This window comes from Bos mutus, chromosome 11 (genome assembly GCF_027580195.1).
Source record: "Bos mutus isolate GX-2022 chromosome 11, NWIPB_WYAK_1.1, whole genome shotgun sequence".
Classification (NCBI taxonomy): domain Eukaryota; kingdom Metazoa; phylum Chordata; class Mammalia; order Artiodactyla; family Bovidae; genus Bos; species Bos mutus.
In genome coordinates, this window is record NC_091627.1 from 33,761,793 (window position 1) to 33,782,107 (window position 20,315).

The window sequence follows — 20,315 nt, forward strand, 5'->3', positions numbered from 1 at the left end:
GAGAAAACGGAGGCTTGGGTGGGAGCGACGATTTGCTGGGGTCACATAAGAGAGCTCGTGGAGATAGGGGGACATCTTGTGGGCGCGTCCTGCCGGCTATTCCAAGAAGGGGACAGCGAGAGGGGTGCGGGGCCCCCGGACACGCACGCCCCACCCTGGCGTTGCTAGGCGCACGGTTGCCGGGTGACCCGTGCTGTTGACCGTGGGGCCGGAGCGCCCGGGCTCGCTGCGCGCTCGCCGCCCCCATCATGGCCTCTCGCAGCGCGGGCACCCTACTGACAGAGTTCAATGCCGCTTACGTGCCCCCCGGCCTCATGCCCGGGTAAGACCGCCGCGCGTCAGCCCCGCCTGAACCTGGGGTGGGAGTGGGGGTCTGAGTCCCTGGGGGCATCCCTCCTCTACTCCCTTCACAAAACCCTCCTCCCGCCTCGAAACTCCACCCCCGCGGAGTCTGAAGTTGAAGGAACCAGGTTGGGCCAAGTTTTCACTTGGTGGGGTGGTCTCCCCAGGGCCTTGCACTCTCAGACCATGCAGTGTCTGGGTGCGGCAGGGGCTCTCCAGTTGCCCTTCAGTGGGAAGTCCGTACCTAGCGGGCTCCATGCCGTCTGCCCGGGATAACAGCGGATGGGGTCCGGATCAGGGAGAGGAGGGGAAGATGTGGGGCTGGTGTTTGGAGACGCTGGGCAGAAACAAGAGGATGAGGTGTCCTGGGGAAGGAAGTGAGCTCTTTGTCCCTCAGCACCGTGCGAGCATCCAGGATGCCTGCGGGTGCGCACCCGGAAGCAGAGATGAAAGAATCCGGACGCGTCGTGGGTGCCCCCACTGGTCTCACTTAATCCTCGAAGAATGCTGCCTTTGAAAGCTTCCCGGCCTTTAGCATTATCGGATGCAGGGCCGAACCTACCTTTCCTTGCTCACTCCAAGGAAACCTACCTTTCCTTTCACACTCCAAACCTCTAAGGTGCAAGTCTGACTGTTCCCTACCATTGTCTGGTCCTTTCTTTCAAAGTGAGATTTCCACTTCCGACCTTCTCTTCCAAGGTGTGAGACGGTCTTCTCTCTCCTACCAGTCGACATGAGCATTGAGGATGGGGGCTGGGTTCTGAGAATCCACCTGCACTGTGTCTGCACATCCCAACTGAATGGATGAATGAAATTAATGTCTTGAGAGTTTTGCAGTCACCAACTCTGTGTGGGTGAAAAAACACAGGCTTTCTTCTGCAAACTAAATAGACCACAAAATCAAGAAGAGGTCCCACTGTTTATTTTATATGACATTTGGATTGTCTTGAAGCAGAATAAGCAGGACATGGAGGAGCTGTGATGTTAAAGTCATTTCTGCACACAGAGGTGGTGCAGTGACTAGGGGCAGGCACTGTAGCTTTAAGCCAGTCCCTTTGTAGACAAGGCCTTTCCTGGCTCTTGGGGAACTCAAAAGCTGCTTTGGCTCCCACCTGGCAAAGCTGATTTACCAGGTCACAGTTGTTTTCTGAAGTCAAGCCTGGTGTCTTAGAAAAGGTGAATAAGAATTTTCCTATTAATCCTTTAAATCATTTGGGCATTCCCTTGATAAAGACATGTTGAGTGCTTGGGATGGGCCAGATGTTGGGTTAAGACAAACAAATGAGGAGAGGGAGGTTGCCCTGGATGGGTTTCAGTCTGGTGTGAATACAGAAGGTTTAGTTCTAAACCGTCTTTGCAGCCTTGGATAGTGGTGTTTACAACATATTCTGGGTGTTTAGCATGAAATTTGATTTTATACATCGATATTTTTTTTTTCTTAAGCCCACCACGGTCTTCGTTGGAACCTAACCCTCCCCCAGAGCTCCCCTAGTCTGTCTGGGACTGCAGGGAGGAAAGCTGCATGTTTCAGAAGCAATCCTAGGACGCTTCTCTATCCATACCACTTATCTGCAGTTCCCTTGAGTGCCCTGTCCTGTGATTGATCTAGAAATTGTGATAACAAGTGAATCATAAATAAGGCTTCAAGCATGAGCAGCTGAGTCTATATATGCTACTTTATCAGCTGGATCTTTCTGGGAGGGATGTGTTCGCCCTAAAGATTCTCATCAACAAGGAATGGATTGAGTTGTCTTATATGTCTGAGTGCTACCTCATTGGTGATTTTATTAATGTAATGAACGAATCCAAGGTTTCTCACCACACTTGGGTAATTATTATTTTTATGTGCCTTTTCAAAGATTAATCACAGGATTTTAAGAGCAACTAGCCTCTTGTAACACTCAAATCATCCCCCTTACCAGTTTTATTCATAGAGGCAGAGAGTATTGACAAATATTAAGGACCTCGGAAATCAGGTAGTCCAGCCATCCCACCTCCCATTCCAGACGTGGTCATTGAGGTCTGGGCAGGGGGGACGTGCCTGAACCTCAGGCTGGTGATGCTTCCAGGATGCTTCCAGGCAGCTGGGCTGCCACCAGGTTGCTGATGCCCTGTAGCAGCACTGTGAACTCCTATGTATAAGCACCTACTATGTGCCTGGCATTGAGCTGGGCTTTTTACAAACTTTTTTTTTTACTCTTCACAAAAACCCAGATGAGAAATTGCCCAAGGTCATTCATCAGGTTCACCAGCCAGGTCTCTATGATGTCAACACCCTGCTGTCCGCAGCTGTTAGCAATTATCATCAGTTAGATTCCTACAGTGTTCAAGGCCTGATTCTAGGTACTGAGGGGAATAGGATGCTCCATCTGGTCCCTTAGTGGACCAGCACACAGATATTGTGCCATTGTTTGGCCTCTGTCCCATCTCTGCAGTGAGCAGAGAGCTCTTGGGTCAGAGTCCCTGGGGTTGTAAGGCTTTTCAAGCACACTGACTCTGTGCTTCCTGCTTCTAGGGCAGATCCAGGCTCTCTCTGCTTCCCCCAACACCTCACCCATCTCCCAGTCCAAACACATCCCTGGGCACAAAACGCAGGCCATCTGCCCAGGAGGATGTAGGAGATGCATATGCCCCATTGGGTACCTGATGCCACTCACACAGCCCTGAGGGACTGGGGAGCCTTTCTAAAAACAGGAGATGGGCCCCTGAAGACTCAGGCTTCATAACAGGGACTCTCCCTCTCTCCAGAAGAGTCATCAGCCTTTAGAAATGTGCTCCCATTTGTCAGTTCAATTCAGTAAATATTAAAGATTAACTGCAAGGGGAAAAGAAAAGTAGGAAAAGCCAAAAAAGAATAAATGTAGAAAAATCTTAATAGGTTAAAAAAATTAAAAATTAAAAAAAGAGAAGAAAAAGAAGAAGGAAAAGGAAAACTCCACAGAACTGCAAAAGGCCAACATAGAGGCAGAAGTTTATAACAGCAATAAAAAGTGTGATTGAAAAAAAAAAAACTCAAAAGCTTAATTAGATTTCATAGTGCTAATAAATCGACAACTACATAAAAGTGAAAAAAAAGGAAAAAAAAAGAAAAAAATCCAAAATAAACTACAGAACAAGTCAAAACACAAGAATAATAAATGTTTTTCTTGAGTCTCTGCTGTCAGCATCCTTTCCCTCTCTGGGAGTCACAGTCCACCTTATCTCCCTAGGATGCCCTCCAACACTGCGCTGGTCTCTGGACCTGCTGTTGGGAAAGCTCAGACTCTAATCTGGTCCTGCTCCTGTGTGTTCTTGCCTCTAATGTCCACAGCTATCAGAACTAGTGTGTTTTCTTTTGTGGGAGCTCTCAATGTCCTTTTATATATTCCATAGACACAGAGTCTGCCTAGTTGATCATGTGGATTTAATCTGCAGCTTGTAGAGCTGGTGGGAAGGTTTTGGGTCTTCTTCCTTAGCCACACTGCCCCTGGGTTTCAATTATGGTTTTATTTCCACCTCTGCATGTGGGTCGTCCACTGGGGTTTGCTCCTGAGGTTGCCCTGGAGTACTTGGGTCTGCCCCAGTGAGGACCAGGTGTGGAGATGGTGCAGCTCCTTAGATTGCAGGGGCTCTGGCAGCTTACACAGGGGAGTTGGCGGCTAGGGCAGCAGGAAATACAGTGCTCTAGAAGGGGATGGCAACCCACTCCAGTATTCTTGCCTGGAGAAGCCCACTGATGGAGAAGCTTGGCTGGCCACAGTCTATAGGGTCACAAAGAGTTGAACATGACCGAAGCAACCCTGCGTACATAGACACAAGGCTTTTTTTTGCCTGTGGCAGCTCTGCCCCAGTGAGGGTTGAGCGTGAATATGGCACAGCTGCTTGGGTCGTGGGGACCCTGGTGGCACCAAGTGTGCAAGGACATGAAGTTGTAACCCTATCAAAGTCTTTTTTTGAGCCTCTGGTAGCTGGTAATCAATTCAGCAAATATTTCCAGAGCACCTACTGAGTACCAGGAATTTAGGGACGCAAGTATGAGTAGTGCAGCCCTCTCTCCCCGTGGAGTTTGCAATTCAGAAAGGAAGAATTTACCAGGGCACAGATGTTTACAACACAGCAGAGTGTGGGCTGAGACATAAGACAGGCACAAAGAAGAGAGACAGTTCAATGGTGGGGATGGGCATGGGCTACGGGTGGGTCAGAAGAGGCTTGATGGGAAGGGGATATATGAAAGTATCTTGAAGGATGGATAAGATCAGAATCTGGGGAGAGGAGGAAGCATCTTCTGGATGGAGGGGATGCCCTAGGGAAAGGCATGAACTGGAGGTACCAGCAGGATATGCTTTGAAAGCAAAAAATGGCCTATTTGCCTGGAGTGGCAAAGCTGTTACTGAACCTAACTTATGTCTGCTCGCCTGTGCCCAGTAAAGGTAACCTACTGACCTGGGTTGTGGTGAAGGGAAGTGCTAAGTTTATTGCAGGGCACCAAGCAAGGAGTCCAGGTAGCTAGTGCTCAAAAGCCCCAACTCACTGACGGTTTTCAGGGAAAGGCTTTTAAGGACAGGGTGAGGATGGAGGGTTCTGGGGTGCCTGATTAGCTTGTGGGCATCCTTCTGACTGGTTGGTAGTGAGGTAATCAGGAGTCAGCATCATCAACCTTCTGGTTCCAACCAGTCTGGGGTCTATGCACTTGTGGGCAGCATGCAACTAACTTCTTCCACCTGGTGGGTGTTTCAGTATCGGCACCACGGCTCACAGGACATGGCTTAGAATATTATCTATAGTCCTTGAGGAGGAACTAGAGGTGCTTGACTTTGTTTAATGGCCAAACTAGTATTATTTTTGTCTTGCCTGACCCTTTCCCTTTCTTTCTGCATTTTCTCACATCTCTGATGAAATTTCTTCTTTTTAATTCGGGGAAGGCCTAGGAAGCTACAGTTTTTCTACAGACAAGAGCAGGCAGAGGACATGATTGGGGGATCGGGGTTGGGGGGGATTGTGTCCTAGGAAAGCCCCATAGGGTCCTGCTTGGTCACACTGGGACAAGGAAGTGGATGATTGGACTGGAAAGACCTCTCACAGGGCCCATGTCAAAGAGGGCCCATTTCACCTGGCCCAGTTTGTTCTTCATTTCCCAGGTGGTGGGGCACCGTGAAGGTTGTTGCCCGGGGAGGGATCTGATCAAAACCATACTCAGCAGGAAGTAGGTGGGGAAGAGGGCGCTCATGGAATGAGGACACACTGAACAGTTACAAGTTAATTAGTTAATAAGCTGCTCATGGGATCCCCGATGGTGCACAGTAATTAATTTGAATGTTAGCTGTAGGGCCAAGCAGTGCTATTAAGAGGGAGGGAGGGGTGGCTCTCTGTGCACATAGTAACCACAGTGGGCCTTTGCTGTGGACCAGGCTGAGCACCGTCTCCAAGCTTGTGTGGTGTGCAGGCGGATGAGGGGCAGGGATGGAGGAGGAGGAGGAGGTGCGACGGTGCTGTAGGGACCATCCGATGCCCAGTTGTGAAACATACCATTCCCTTCTGTTCTTTCCACCTTGGCCCACCATACACTCCACAAAAATGGGGCTCTACCATGGAACTGGGCGATCATGCTCATGGGTCACAAATGTAAGAGAATGGGCACATAGACCTGGTCAAGGTGTGCCCCCTGAGAGCTAAATAAATATGACTGTGTGCATATGCCTGCACATGTGTGCGTACACACACACACACACACACACACATGCACAGGCACACCTCATACACCCCATCCAGAGCAGCAGGAGCTGAATCGAATCCAGATTCCAGGCAGAACCTTAGGAGGTTCTGCAGAGGAGAGGGCTTCTCTTCTATTGGGATGCAAATATCTTGGCATTCAGAGAAGGTGGGAGAGCAGGGAGCAGAGGAGGAGTGTGGCAGAGAGAAGAATCACAAAGACACGTCACCTTTCTAAAGCTCCTTTCTTTGAGATGCACACCCTCCTCCGGGGGCGGGATGCTTTGTGCCTGTGTGCCCTTGGCATATGGAAGCCTGATGTTCCAGGACACGGTTCCCCCCAGCTTCTGGACTTATGCCTCTCCCAGCGAACATTTATTGAGCACTTGTCATGGGTCAGGGGCACTGTAGGTTTTTGGGGTAAAGGAGAACTCACATTAGCAGAGGAGATGACCTAATGTGGACCTTCAGCTGGATGAAGGGTCATAATCCTTTTGTGGGGCAGAGATGCTGGGTAGGCGGGTGGTCGGGGAAGACAACAGGGAGCCTGGCTCTGTGAGTGAGGGTGAGAGCCCCCTGGTTGGGCGGGGATGCAGCCTTCCAGGTAGAGAAACGTGTGTGAAAGCTCAGAGAGCAGGCAGGTCCCCAGGGATGTAAGTGACGTGTCCAGGGCATAGGGCACCTCTGGGAAAGTGAGAGGAGGGGGTGCACCGTGGGGATCTGATGATGAAGGATCACTCTGTCGTCAGTGTGGACGACAGGCTGCAGGGGGTGAGCCTGGGTCTAGAGCGGGGGTCTCCAACCTCCGGGATCTAATGCTTGATGATCTGAGGTGGAGGTGATACAATAATAATAGAAATAAAGTGCACAGTAAATGAAATGTGCTGGAATCAGTCCGAACCGCCCCACCCCCCGCAACTGTCTGCGGAAAAATTGTCTTCCATGAAACTAGTACCTGGTGCTATAAAGTTTGGGGACCGCTGGTCAAGGGGACTTACTATGAGATCCGAGGCTGCCCAGTTAAGCAAAGAGGAGGGCTTGTAGCCCTGGGAGGGTGGAGGGCCATGGGAAATCCCTAAGGAGGGAGCAGAAGCAGGACTGGCAGAGAGGCCGATGTGGCAATTAGTAGGGTGAGGCCTGGTTTCTGGGGGATTGTATAGATGGAGGTGGTGTTAACCAGGACAAGGAGAGCCAGGAGGAACAGCAGGCTAGTTTTGGTTGTGCTGAGTCTGATGCCCCCGGCAAGCCCTCGGTGGACACCTGGATGTGTGGATCTGTGGCCAGAAGAAAGATCGGAGCTGGAGACACGGATCTGGGTGTCCTTGGTGTTGGACGTCTAGTGTGAATGAGCTCTCCCAGAGGCAGTGGGTCCCCGAAGAGAGAAAAGGACTCTGGGGCAACACCAGCGCCTAGTAGAAGAGCAGGGAAAGAGCGGCAGACCTGGGTCTGTCCTCCCTTCTGCTGAAGTTTCCCGAAAAGCTTCCGCCAATGGAGACCCCTTCATGGAGCTCCACCAGCTCTCCTCCCATGCAACACCCCCCACCCCGCCCATGGGAACGGGCCTTCCCTCCTCATGTTTAATAGCACTGGATCCTTGACCACGCCTAGCACACACGTCCACTCCAGGAATCAGTAAACACCGAGTGAGGGGTAGGAGTGATGAAGGCAGGCTGAGGGACGCAGCCTTCGCATTGTCAACACCTAGCATCTCACCAGCACACAGTGGCTTCCTGATAAAGTAACTCTGTTTTTAAATTGGAGTATCGCTAAGTCGTGTCCAATTCTTGTGACCCCATGGGCTGTAGCCCACCAGGCTCCTCCGTCCATGGGATTCTCCAGGCAAGAATACTAGAGTGGGTTGCCATTCCCTTCTCCAGGGGATCTTCCCGACCCAGGAATCAAACCCAGGTCTCCTGCATTACAGGCAGTTTCTTAACCGACTGAGCTATGAGGGAAACCCAAATTGGAGTATAATTACTTTATAACATTGTGTTAGTTTCTGCTGTACAACAAAGTGAATCAGCTATAAGTGTACACATATCCCCTCCCTCTTGAACCAACCTCCTACCCCAGCCCCATCCCTCCTCTCTAGGTCATCACAGATCGCTGAGCTGAGCTCCCTGCTCTATATAGCACCTTCCCACTAGCTGTCTATTTCACACGTGTATATATGCCAGTCCCAATCTCTCAATTCATCCCACCCATCCCTCTCCCCTCCCCGTGTTCATAAGTCTATTCGCTACATCTGCATCTCTATTCTGCCCTGCAAACAGGTTCATCTGTACCACTTTTTATTAGATTCCACATATATGTGTGAATATATACTTGTTTTTGTCTTCCTGACTTCATTCTGTACAACAGACTCTAAGTCCATCCACATCTCTACAAAATGACCCACTTTCGTTCCTTTCTGTGACTGCGTAGTATGCCATTGTATATATGTACCATATCTTTATCCATTCACCATCGATGTATCGTCTAGCTTGCTTCCATGTCCTGGCTGTTATCAACAGTACTGCAACGGACATTGGGGTGCATGTGTCTTTTTGCATTATGGTTTTCTCAAGGCATATGCCCAGTAGTGGAATTGCTGGGTCATATCGTAGTTTCATTTTTAGTTTTTAAAGGAACCTCCATGCCATTCTCCACAGTGGCTGTGCCAATTTACATGGCCACCAACAGGGTGAGAGGGTTCCCTTTTCTCCACACCCTCTAAGCGTTTGTTATCTGCAGATTTCTTAATGGTGGCCATTCTGGCTGGTGTGAGGTGGTACCTCATTTTACTTTTGATTTGCACTTCTCTGATAGTGATGTTAAACATCGTTTCATGTGTTTGTTGGCCACCCAGTTGTCTTCTTTGGAGAAATGGCCATTTAGGTCTTCTTATTTTTTGATTGGGTTGCTTGTTGTTTCGATATTGAGCTCCATAAGTAACTCTTAATGCCATCTGACTCACTTAAAAAATATTACCTGTTCAAGTAAAGATGAACTCAACAAATCACCCCAAACCCAAACACCTAGGATTAACCTGACCTTCATTTTAGGTTTCTTTTTATGTATATATTCAGAAAGAAGGCTAAATGGATGGGTGTGTGGACAATGGATAGAAAGATAGACAACAATTTTATAAAAAGATGATCATACCATATTTACTATTTCAAAAAGAAAAGCATGAAATGCAACCTAACTCAAACTCAACCGAAGAGAAAGACACTGAAGTAAAACAGAAGAACAGACTTTAGATAAATGCTAATTCATCACAAGAGATATTTGTTTCTAAAAGTTCCTTCTAACAGAGAGAACAGGAGAGGGAGAGAGAATAAAACCCATTACCGGGTTAGAGTAATTATGTTATTTTTACCAACGTGTTTCAATTTTGGATGCCATGGGTTGGCTGTGCTTTAAAAATCCTAAGTGCATTCCCATCTCCCTCCCACCCACCCCTCAATTTTTCTTACTTAAATTATTTTCTCCTTTGACAGGTTTTATAACATTTACATTCTTTTCTGCAACCAGCCTTCACCTAGTAGCTATTCCTAGTTCTGCACTTAAATAGATGCGAAGTAACCACCAGTCATTCTAACAGAGGTTCTACATTCCTGAGTGTTTTTTTTCCCTTTTGAATCATCGCTGATTGGCAGGATTTCATCACTGAACACTGTCTTAGGAAGAGCATTGGGCGCTCTATTTCCGGAGTTCTTTCACGCAGCTGCCTTTCCACCTGGAGGGCTGGCCAGTTCCATATTCTCGGGTCGCGCTCTCTTCTGTGCAGAATGCTGTTGACGGGGTTCATTTTCATTCTGTTGCTTTATTTTCTCTGTGTTGGGGTTTGGCAACAACTGGTAGATTACAGCACCTCTTTCATCTGCTGCATTCTGAACCACCTGGGAAAGAAGATAAAAGAGGGAAGCTGGCATTAGGGAATGGGGCTGACATTGAACCCTCAAATGAGATGGCAGGGCTGGGGCAGAGGGCATCCCCCAAAACAGGGTATGGAGGAGCAGGGTGGGCTTCCTTGCTTCCAAACAAAGTGGGGAAGGAGAGTGGGCTTCACCCACCAGGGAGATGCCCTCCACTTCTAACATGGAAGAGCTCCCTCTACACAAAGGACTCCTCGGGATGAAGGAAGAATCATCTCCCCACTGCTTGTCTTTGGCTTCTTGATGATTGAACTGATATTTTTATTACATTTCATACACAAAACAAAGAACTCTCAGGGACTCTGTACCTCAGGTTATATGTCTTCCCAGCGGATGATCTTCTATGACCTTAATGAAGAAGTATAAGCTCATATGTGAGTGATGGGGTCAAAAGTCAGACTGAGGGAGGTCAACAAAAGCATGAGAGCAGAAGAAATGAAGGCAGAAAGTACAGAGCATTCCCGGGAGAAATTTGGAAACGAAGGAAGAGAAAGGGCTCTAGAGAGCAGCAAGGCCAAGTGTAGGGTTTTGCAACCTAGGCAAAGCTTTGCATGTTTGTAGGCAGAAGGGAAGACGCTCAGGAAGGATAGATCTCAGGTGACTGGGAGGATGGACAGAGGCCAAGAGAGACAGGGAGGGATGGATTGGAAGAAGGAGGCCTTGGTGAGGCAGGAGGGGGTGCTCCAGACCCAGGAGTGTGAAGGCCATGGGCCAAGAGGAGGACTCCATTCTGGAAGTGGCCAAGGTGGCCCCACAGGCTTACAAGCACTCAGCCACCCCACCATCTTCCCAGGGCCAGAGACATGGCTGCCAGCAGGGAACTCAGGTGGGGCCAGCAGGAAGGGCGCTGCAGCAGGAGGGAGAGGGTTAGGACCCCAGGGCAGAGAGAAACCAAGGGACAAGAGAGACGAGGCTGGAGACAGGCCCAAGTCCAGTGGGGGTGTCTCCCCTCTGCTTCCGGTTCAGCGGCTCCATTGCTCCCTGCTCTGGCAGGGACATCCTCAGATGCTGCAGGACCCCAGGAAGGTGGAGCCATGGAGGATGGATAGGACCAGGAACTGGGAAGGGCTCCTATAATGCCTTCAGTGGAAAGCCAATCGGAAGGTGTGTCAGTAACCACCGTGCTTAACTTGCTCTCCATTCACCCAAAGATGCAATCATGCATTTCTGCCTAACTCTAGGCTAACACCTATCCTCCTGGTGAGGAGACTGAGGCCCAGGGCGGCTCTCAGAGGTCATGCTGAAGCATGACTTCAAAGGCCTCACTGTGCTTTGGCCTCTGGTGCAGGATGAGCTTCTGAAACGGAGAAGCCGTCGATGTAGCAGTGGCCTGGCAGCCTCCCCATGCTTCCAGGGCTTCCCTGTGAGTGTTTTCATCGTGGGGAGTGAGCTCAACTGAGAGGAAGTAAGACTTGGAGCATCGCAGTGAAATGACCCCAGGAGACGCACCAGAGGGCCTTGGAGCGTGGCCACTGGCCTTCGATGTCTGTAGGTCCAACATCATTGGTTCTGTCGGGGTGTCAGCCACTCACCTTGTTTGTTCAATAGAAATCTCCTGCCCAGACCATGTGCCCGACCTGTCTGAAAACTGGGGATAAAACATGAGTAAGACGGGATCAGACACCACCCTTGAGAAGCTCCCGGTCTAGCAGGAAGACGGGAAGTAAGCAGACAACAGCTGGACAGGGTGAGAGGGGTTTAGGTCACAGAGGGAACAGGGAGCAGGACCCACCTCGAACACCTAGACCCACCTGGGAGAGGCGACAAGGAAAAGGCTTCTTCAAAGAACTGCCATTTGAACAAGACTTAAAGGACCTTTCAGTACTGGAGGCAAAGAGCGGGGGGTAGGGGATGAGGGGCGGGCTGGTCATTCCTGATGGCAGGAGGCACAGGGCAAGACCCTGGCAGTGGGGAGAGTGAGAGGAAAAGGGGGAAAGGGAGCCGGGAGAGTAGTTCCACTTCGGAACTGCAGTGCTCTCTACAACCAGGGTGTAGAGTGGCTGATGAGAGGGAGAGGAAGGCAAGGGTCAGGACACTGACAGCCTGGAACACCATGCTAAGGACTTGACTTCAGGAAGCTCAGTCTGGCTGAAGTGTGGGAAATGGGCTGGAGGTATGAGAGCAGATAGGAGAGCAGGGAGGCTGTTTCTGCTGAAGTCCAGGTGAAAGGCAAGGTAGCCTGAGCTCAGGTGGGGGTATTGGAGCTGCAGGGCTCAGCGGCTGATTGGATGTGAGGGATGAAGCTGGGGGAGACGGATGCTTGTTTGGTGTTGGACATCTGCAGGGTGCTGTTCACTGAGATGGGACTAGAGTGTTGGGGAAGGTGGGAAGTAAGGCCTGGGGGACATCCCAGGGAGATGCGCAGAGTGTGCAACTGTACACAGGAGTCTGAAGCCTGGGGGGAGCTTCTGGGCTGGAGATGTAGACCGGGGGTCCTCCACACACTGGTGAGGGTTAAGGCCAGGGCATGGGGGCCATCGCCAGGAGGACTCGGCGGGGGGGGGGGCGGCCAAGAAGACCCCAAAGGAAGTGGACAGAGGAGGGACATGATGAGAAGGACAGAGAGGTTGATGAAAACCAACAGCAGACAAGAGAGCAGTGTAATAAAAACCACAAGTGATGTTTCAAGATGACAGTGGTCCACATCGTCCAGCGCAGCAGAAAGGCCATCAGCGGCTCCGGGAGAGTGACTCCAACGGCAGAACCAGGCGGGAGGGAGACAGGGCCATGTTTCTGAGGGTGAGGGCCCGGGGCGGGGCGGTTGGGGGAGCTGTGCTGACGGGAGGAGGCTTTGACCTCTTGGTATTATTGCCCCAAATCCGATTCCCACACTCTCTGATGTCACTGACTCTCCTCACCCTCTCCCCAAACGAGTCTCCGTGCTCTCTGTGTGAGTCTTGCTTAACCAGGGCTCTTGAGCATGCTGGGTCTGTTCTGCTCTGCTCTGTGTCCCCAAGGGGCTCTGCTTGCCTCCTCCTGTCCCTTCCACTGGCCCCCTTTGTCACAGAGGGTGAAGGAGCTCCAGAAGCTGGGCGAGCTCTCCAGGCCAAGTGGATGGTGCTGTGTGAGGCCGAGGTGCTGGAAGGCAGGCTGGAAGGCTGCAGCCCTGGCCACCCTGACCCCTGACCCTTCAGCCATAACCTCGGAACTGTGGAGAAGGAAATGGCAACCCACTCCAGTATTCTTGCCTGGAGAATCCCATGGACAGAGGAGCCTGGCAGGCTACAGTTCATGGGATTGCAAGAGTCAGACATGGCTTAGCGCTATCTTTTCAGAGGTGCAGGTGGCCTCCGCACCTTCAGGTCAACCCCTCCATCAATGGAGGCCCGTCAAGGAGAAGTGATTTGCCTACAGCCTCTCTGAGGAGGTCAGGACTGGACCCGGTGTCCTGGCCCCCTTGTGAGCCTCTGGTCTGGAGAGATCTCTGTGGGGCGGTAGAGGCCCAGCATCTCTCTCATGTGTCCTTTCCTGAGGCCTGAGCTGGGCGGGCACCTTAGGAAGCCTCTTGAGACCAGGAGGTGACCAGCGGGGCCCACTGACCTCGCCCGCAGTCTTTAAGGAACTAGCCTGGAGCCCTCCACCGCCCCCTGCCCTGCTCTCTCAGGTACAAAGGCCACGTTCCTGGCGTGGCCTTCTCCTTCGGCTCCCCCTACGGTACCACCACCCTCAAGTACTTCCAGGACCAGCGCAATGCAGCCCTGGGGAGGAGCTCCACTGCCTTCAGCAGAGGCGGCCACTTCCCGACCATCTTCTCCCCGAACCCCACCCAAGTGCTGAGGAACCGCGCCCTCACCCGGGACTGCTGGCTGCACACCCCCAGCTACACCCGCTTCAACCTGGATAGCAGCCGCTGGGCCGAGCTCTCGCACTTCTACCAGGTGGGCGGTCCTGGCTGGGCTCCGGCCACCCCTTCCTCACTCCCCCTACGTCCCCTCTCCCCTGCCATGGGGAGGGAGTGACGGCTGGTGGCCCGGGGAGACTCTCAGCCTCCAGAGCGCCTCTGTTAGCTTTTGCAGAGCCCCTGAGCCAGCAGGGAACCTGGTGAGTTTGGCTGGGCGCGTGGAGGGGCTCAGTGCTCTGCTTCTCTGACTGCCCCCTCAAATCTGACCTTCCCACTCTGGGGGGTCCAGTGGCTCATCCCCTGCTCCCCTGCTGCTGTGAGAGCTGGGAGCCTTTGGGGTGTTCCTGCCATCACTTCCCCCCAGTCGTCGCCTCTCCCCCTGGGCCCTCACTTACCTCCTTTCTGAGCAAAAGCCCTAAGGTTCACCCACAGTATGAATATCGTACACTGAGGACTGCAGAGCCCCAGCCAGGCTCCAGCCCCAAGTCTACTCTTCACAGTACACCAGATCCCAGTGCCCACCCAACACCAACTCCTGCTTCACTGGCTCTTTAAGGATGAGCCCGAGCCAGGTGGTGCTAGCGGTAAGAAGCCGCCTGCCAATGCAGGAGACAGAGGAGATGCAGGTTTGATCCCTGGGTGGGGAAGATCCCCTGGAGAAGGGCATGACAACCCACTCCAATATTCTTGCCTGAAGAATCCCATGGACAGAGGAGCCTGGCAGGCTATTGTCCATAGGGTTGTAAAGAGTCGGACACTGACTGAAGCGACTTAGGACGTACGAATGCACCAAGTTGACTTCAGACCCCCATGCCCTTGGGGAAAGAGAGGCAGATGGAGGGGTGTCTGCCCGTACCCCCATCTTGTCCTTATCCTGCTCCCCCAGACCTGGTTCCAGAGGGCCACAGGCTCACAGACGCTCGCTCACCTTGGGGAGGCCAGGGCTCCCTCTCTGCTGTGGTCTTGGAAACCTCATGGCCCCTCAACATCTTTGCAAACATCCCTCCTAGCCTGATTTCAGGGACCCGGATGCCTCCTGGTCCCCAGGGTGGAGAACGGCATGAGAAGGCTGCTTCCCCAGGAGAGATGGCCGGGTTGATGGTGTCAGACTCTGAGGAGCTGTGGACCCATGCTGTCGGGCCCAGGGAGCACAGCCTCTCCAGGAGGGAGGGAAAGGGAGACACTCCATTCTGGCAACCCACTCCAATAGGCTTGCCTGGAAAAGCCCATGGACAGAGGAGCCCGTCTATGGGGTCACAAAGAGCCGGACACACACACACACACACACACACACACACGCGCGCATATAGCTTACCTGGGCCGCCTATTGAGCGGGGCCTCACATACCTCACCTCTGCTGTCCCCTGCCTCATTGACTCGACCAGCACAGCTGGTGTGGGGTGTATCATTATCGCCAGGAGCCAGACAAGGAACTGGGGCTCAGGAGGGCACCCAGCTGGGGACTCTTCTCTGGGGGCATGAGGGGAGACGACCCCAGCCCCTGCCAAGGTACAGCCGGGGAGGGAGCAGGCGCCCGCGGTCACTCCCGCGCACTAACGACCGGTCCTCTCTTCCTTGGTTGGACTGTAGATGGCGCAGCGGCATCGGGAGCACTATCAAGACAAGACAGGCTTGGTGCACCGGGTCCCCTACTTCGTGCTGCCCGTGAAGGAGTGGGACCGGTACCCCATCCCCACCGACCTGTGAGTGCTTTCCCTCCCCTCCTCCGCGCATTCACCAGCTTGTGTCCACAGGGCGCCGGCTCTTGCCAGGCCTGCAGGCCCCCAGACTGAGAAACGAGTTAAAACTTTTAACTCCTGCAGCACACAGGGTGACAGTTAAACAGAGCTAGGGGGTGAGCCTCAGGAGGGGAGGCCAGGAACCTGAATGGGCAGAATCAGGAAGATCATCTGCCTGGTCAGATGCACTGGGAATTTGGCGGCAAACCGCATCATCTTTGCTGGCCTGAAGCTGCAGGACCGTTCCTCTGCCATGGCAGCCTTGGAGCTACACAGGTCCAAACGCAGGCGCAGCCACTCCGTGCAGCAAGGAGCTGCTGCCCTCTGGTGGACCTACAGAGTACTACACAAAACAGGGACCGTATCTCCAGCCCTGATGTAGACTCAGAGGAAACGTACTCCTAGGGACTCGACCATATTTTTTCAAAGCCCAACAGTCTAAGAAATATGAAAGTATATCACGGTTTTTAATTGGTAGAGCTTCTTTTCCCAGGGGAGGCCATCTCTGCCCTGTGAGATAACCCAGGCATGTTGTTTCCTTGATCTCCCTCCTGACGCCCAGGCAGGGAGGTCTGAAGTCTGTGCCCTGAGGTGTCCTATGGAGTAGGGGGCATCGGAAGGTTAGTGGACAGATCTTGGGTTTCCAACTCCATTCTGACCTTTGCTTGCCTCAGGAGCCCCGAGTCTTGCCATTGTTGTTTACTGATAAAGCAGCAACCCTTTCCATAGAGTTTAATGGTTTTTGAAGATACAATTTAACATCACCTATAGATTCTTCCCAGATGGTGCTAGTGGTAAAGAACCCACCTGCCAATGTAGGAGACGTGAGACACCAGTTTGACCCTTGGATTGGGAAGATCCCTTGGAGAAGGAAATGACAACTCACTTCCGTATTCTTGCCTGGAGAATCCCATGGACAGAGGGGCCTGGTGGGCTACAGTCCATGGGGTCGCACAGAGTCAGACAGGAGTGAAGCAGCTTAGCATGCACAGATTCTTCTCTGTGGGACAGATGGACCCATTTTCTAAAAAGGGAAACTGACTTAGTAATGGCTTTGGGGACTTGTACAGATGGCAAGTCTAGTAGGAGGTAGAACTGGAGGGAACCCAGATCTCCCAGCACCAATGCTAAGATTCTAGATTGGCCATCTCACCACCTTGGGGTGGCTCTGAGTCAGTCCTTCTGATCTTGAGTGCAGGGCGACTTACCAGATGCTAAGCTGACCAGCAGCCAGCAGAGCCAGCATCATGGGCTGGAAAATGGGCCTTTTTCATGCTGGTGGCCTGGCTCACTGCATGACACTGGCTCCACCCTCACCCCCCAGGCCTCCTCTGAGCCCGAAGGAGAAGTGGCATCTATTAAGAGTGGCCCCTGAGAACCTGAGGACCTACCAGACATTCCCATCGGGGAAGAGGGTCTCCCCACAGGAGCGGCAAAGGCGGGACTGCTACTTTGAATTCAGAGCGTGACACCTGAGAGCCACGGCCCTGACAAGGTTGGCTTTCTGGAATAAAATCTTTAGCCATGACCATCCCATGTTCTTCTCTTCTGAGCTCCAGGAGCACTTGGCCTCAGCTGGACAGTGCCTGAGGGTCACACAGCTTGGGGTCTGAGGGACCTGTGGGATGCTCACCCCAGGTGTCAGCACCAACAAAAAGCAATGTCAGTCCCCTGCTGGGCCCACCCACCTCTCTCTGGAGGACTGCAGGGGTCCTGAGGCACTCAGGCAGAGTGAGCCCTCCCGTCTGCTCCCACTGGGATAATCAAGGGTCCCGTTAGGCCATGACTGAGAAGGAGGCGGTAGTGGTCCTGGACCACTCACACTAGTCAGATGCTAAGGAAATCCCACTTGAGCCCTGGCTCAGCATCCTTTCACTCACATGACAGCCTGTGAGAGAGGGGGTGTTGTCCCTACTTCACTGATAAAGACCCTGGGGCTCAGAGGTGGAGAGAACTGTCCAAACTCACGCAGCTGGGAAGTGGCACAGCCAGGATGTGGACCCAGACCTTTCGGACTCCCAATTGCTGGTATTCCCCCTACACTCTTCACTTGTGGTCCAAGTGGGGGCTGAGGGGCAGGGATGACGCAGATCCCGGAGGGCCCTGTGGTGTCTGAAGGAAGAAACCACTTTCTCCATCCTGCCCTGACTGGCAGGGACAGGCTGCTTTGGCATCGCCCCGGGACTGTTTCTAGAAGTGACGGAGGGGAAGGGACCTGAGGCCAAGTCAATCTTCAAGGTATCGCTGTGTGTCAGGAGCCCCTAGCCAAGAGTGGACACTGGGCTCCTGGTTCACACTCTGAGATGGCTGCAGAGGCTCAGGTTGTGGAGGGTGCTGCTCCCCACCTCCACCTCCTAGGTGGCCTCCGGCCTGCAGGAGAGGTCACAAGAGCTCCTTTAGAGACAGGATCTAGGATAGGAACCTCGGGCCAGGTGTGTACCCATGCCTCGGGTGCATGCCAACATCCTAGCACCCCCTGGATCTGATCAAGGGACTCCATTAAGAAAGGGCTCTTAGTTCCCCTGCGTTAGTGAAATGGGTTCTTATTTCCCCAAAAGACAATGCGACCACAGCAGATTCAGGTTCATGGGAAGGTGAGCACAGCCCTTCCCCTGTAAGCCAGTCTTTAGACACCTCCTCCCTGAAGAGAGTGTAAACAAGAAAAAACAAGAAAAAAGCCCATCAGGTAGGCATCTGACAGCTTTTATGGACCCGCTAAGGGGCTTCTCCTGTGTCCCAAACCAACTGGGCTCCAGAGAGTCCCTGTGGTGGCCACATTAATTCAAGGGTTTGGCCGAGTGGCAAAGCAAATAAACCCTGATTGCTGGTCACATACTGTCATGTCCCAAGGGTGCAGGGGTGTCAAGTGGGGCCAAGATGTCTTGGGAAGCCAGGCACCAATTGGAAAGACTGCTCAGCGCATAGCTCTGTACAGCCTGCACCCGAGATGCAAGGAGAGAGGCTGAAGGGAGGCCCGTGGAAGTAAGCGCAAGATGTATATTCTCCTGGTGAATTTCATCTGGTTTGGCTTGGTCCCCGCTGTGACATGGGTTGGCCTCAAAAAGACTGGCCAATCTCAGTCTTGGCACATCTCAGACACTGGCAAACTTAAGCCCTGGAATGAGCAGTTCTTAATAAAAAATTACTTCTATATGACCTTGCACTCAAAATATAATGTTCAGTTCAGTTCAAAATATGATGAACTGATGGGAAAAGGGAAAGGCTTTAATTTTGCTTTATTGAATGAACAATATTCTAGAAGTGAGGGAGGGATAGGGACAAAGTCATTCTTCTAGTCAGATTTCCTCTAGTGCCTGCAGAGGGTTGAATTCCAAGTTCCAGGGGGTCCCCTTCAAGGCCACCAGAGCAGGTATTTGTGTTCACGTCAACATCCCCAGAAATGAATCCGAAAGGAGCTGAAAGAAGGAATTCCATTAGCTACCTCAAGCCTGAAGTTGTAAAATCCCCTCTACTTCCTGGGTTCACAGCTCTGTGTCCCTTTGTCTGAGCGATGGTCAGCTTGCAGCAATCCAAGCCACCCCAAAGCCTTCTTTAAAGCTCCTTTGAGCAGCTCCAGAATGCTAAGGCAGTCACAACCTTGTGGTGCTGGAGCCAGTGGAAAGAAAGGGGAGTGATTCAAAGAAAACACTCAAGGCAGACAGATTCCAGCCTCAGTTGTGTGCTGGGCTGTTATAGAAGAAGAGGATCAAGTAGGGTGGTCCAAGTATGGACTGTCTTTCTCTAAAAGAGCCCCTGGGCAGCCATGTTGGAAGGAAGGGCCATCTCCTCCAGCCAGGTGATTGGAAGAGGGCCAGACACCTGCCTGGACTGGCCAATCAGATTCTCTGGGAATTCAGTCAGAGCCGAGGGACATTCACTGAGGGTCATTGGGAGCCAAAGAGCTATAAACTTGACCACTGTGGAGAGGCCACATTTGGTCTCATGCCTGGCAAAGCAGAGATTTCTGGTTGCACATAAAGCAAAGACCAGAGCTGCTGAGGACAGAGGCAGAGACTCCGGGCTCCTAGCCGGGTGCTCCATGAGGCCTAGCTGGTTTTGTTCATTTTTGATTGGTTAAACCATTTTGAAGGGGCATTTGTCCTTGCTGTCACCTTGGCTGATGACCAAGGGCAGAACAGGGTGCAGGAACAGCAGACACAGGCAAACATGTAGTTCAGTGCGAGAAGACTGCCCTAACCGGGCTGGTCCTCCTGATATGGGCTGCCTTCAGGGGTGGTGTACTTCCCACAGCTGGAGGGACCCAAATAAAACTGTTGAACACAGCCAATATGGAGATGGCCAATTGTCCAGAAGTGTCTGGACCAGATATGACCCTTACGGCCCCTTTCCACCTGAGTTCTTCTGAGCTCCATCACTGGCATATTCACTGTCTGCCCCACCCCCACCCGGGTTTGGTGCCAGTCCCCAGCTCCTAGTGGCCACTGGAGGTTGTAGTGGGAGGGGAGCAGGACTAACAGTGGCAAAGGGGACTCCCCAGATCAGTCCTGCAGCCCAGTGGGCTTTGCGCTGGCTGGAGAGGGACAGCACCTAAAGTCTGGACCACCCGCGTTGCTTGCAATGCCTGAACTGCAATCTCCGCTTTGCCTTTTGAAACTCCATGCCCTGTCTCTTTCCAGGTTACCTCATTTCTCAGAAGTTCCAGTATTGCTGATTCTGAAAGAATCTGCAAAGTGCCCTGGAAACTCATGACCTCATTGGGAAGACTGAGGTGCTCTGCTGGCTCAGGGAGACTGGGGGCGGGGAGCTTCCTGTCTCCCCCACTAG

General features: G+C 52.3%; 2 protein-coding genes across 5 annotated transcripts in view; one reads left to right on the forward strand and one right to left on the reverse strand.

Moving 5' to 3' along the window:
- Window positions 1-204: 204 nt before the first annotated feature.
- Window positions 205-17,016, forward strand: CIMIP2C (ciliary microtubule inner protein 2C). Its single transcript, XM_005895703.3, has 4 exons — window positions 205-322; window positions 13,555-13,828; window positions 15,382-15,494; window positions 16,855-17,016. The coding sequence occupies exons 1-4, from the start codon at window positions 249-251 to the stop codon at window positions 16,997-16,999; spliced, it is 606 nt and encodes a 201-aa protein (XP_005895765.2). The 5' UTR covers window positions 205-248; the 3' UTR covers window positions 17,000-17,016.
- A 1,764-nt stretch (window positions 17,017-18,780) lies between these two features.
- CIB4 (calcium and integrin binding family member 4) overlaps window positions 18,781-20,315 on the reverse strand; it is a 103,819-nt gene continuing 102,284 nt past the window's right edge. For 3 of the 4 annotated variants that reach the window (XM_070379246.1, XM_070379247.1, XM_070379245.1), the window contains one exon: window positions 18,792-18,946. In XM_070379246.1, the coding sequence (XP_070235347.1) occupies window positions 18,916-18,946 (31 nt within the window). In that variant the 3' untranslated portion in view covers window positions 18,792-18,915. Of the gene's footprint in view, window positions 18,947-20,315 lie in introns of all 4 variants that reach the window. The other variant, XM_070379249.1, reaches the window with a different exon arrangement.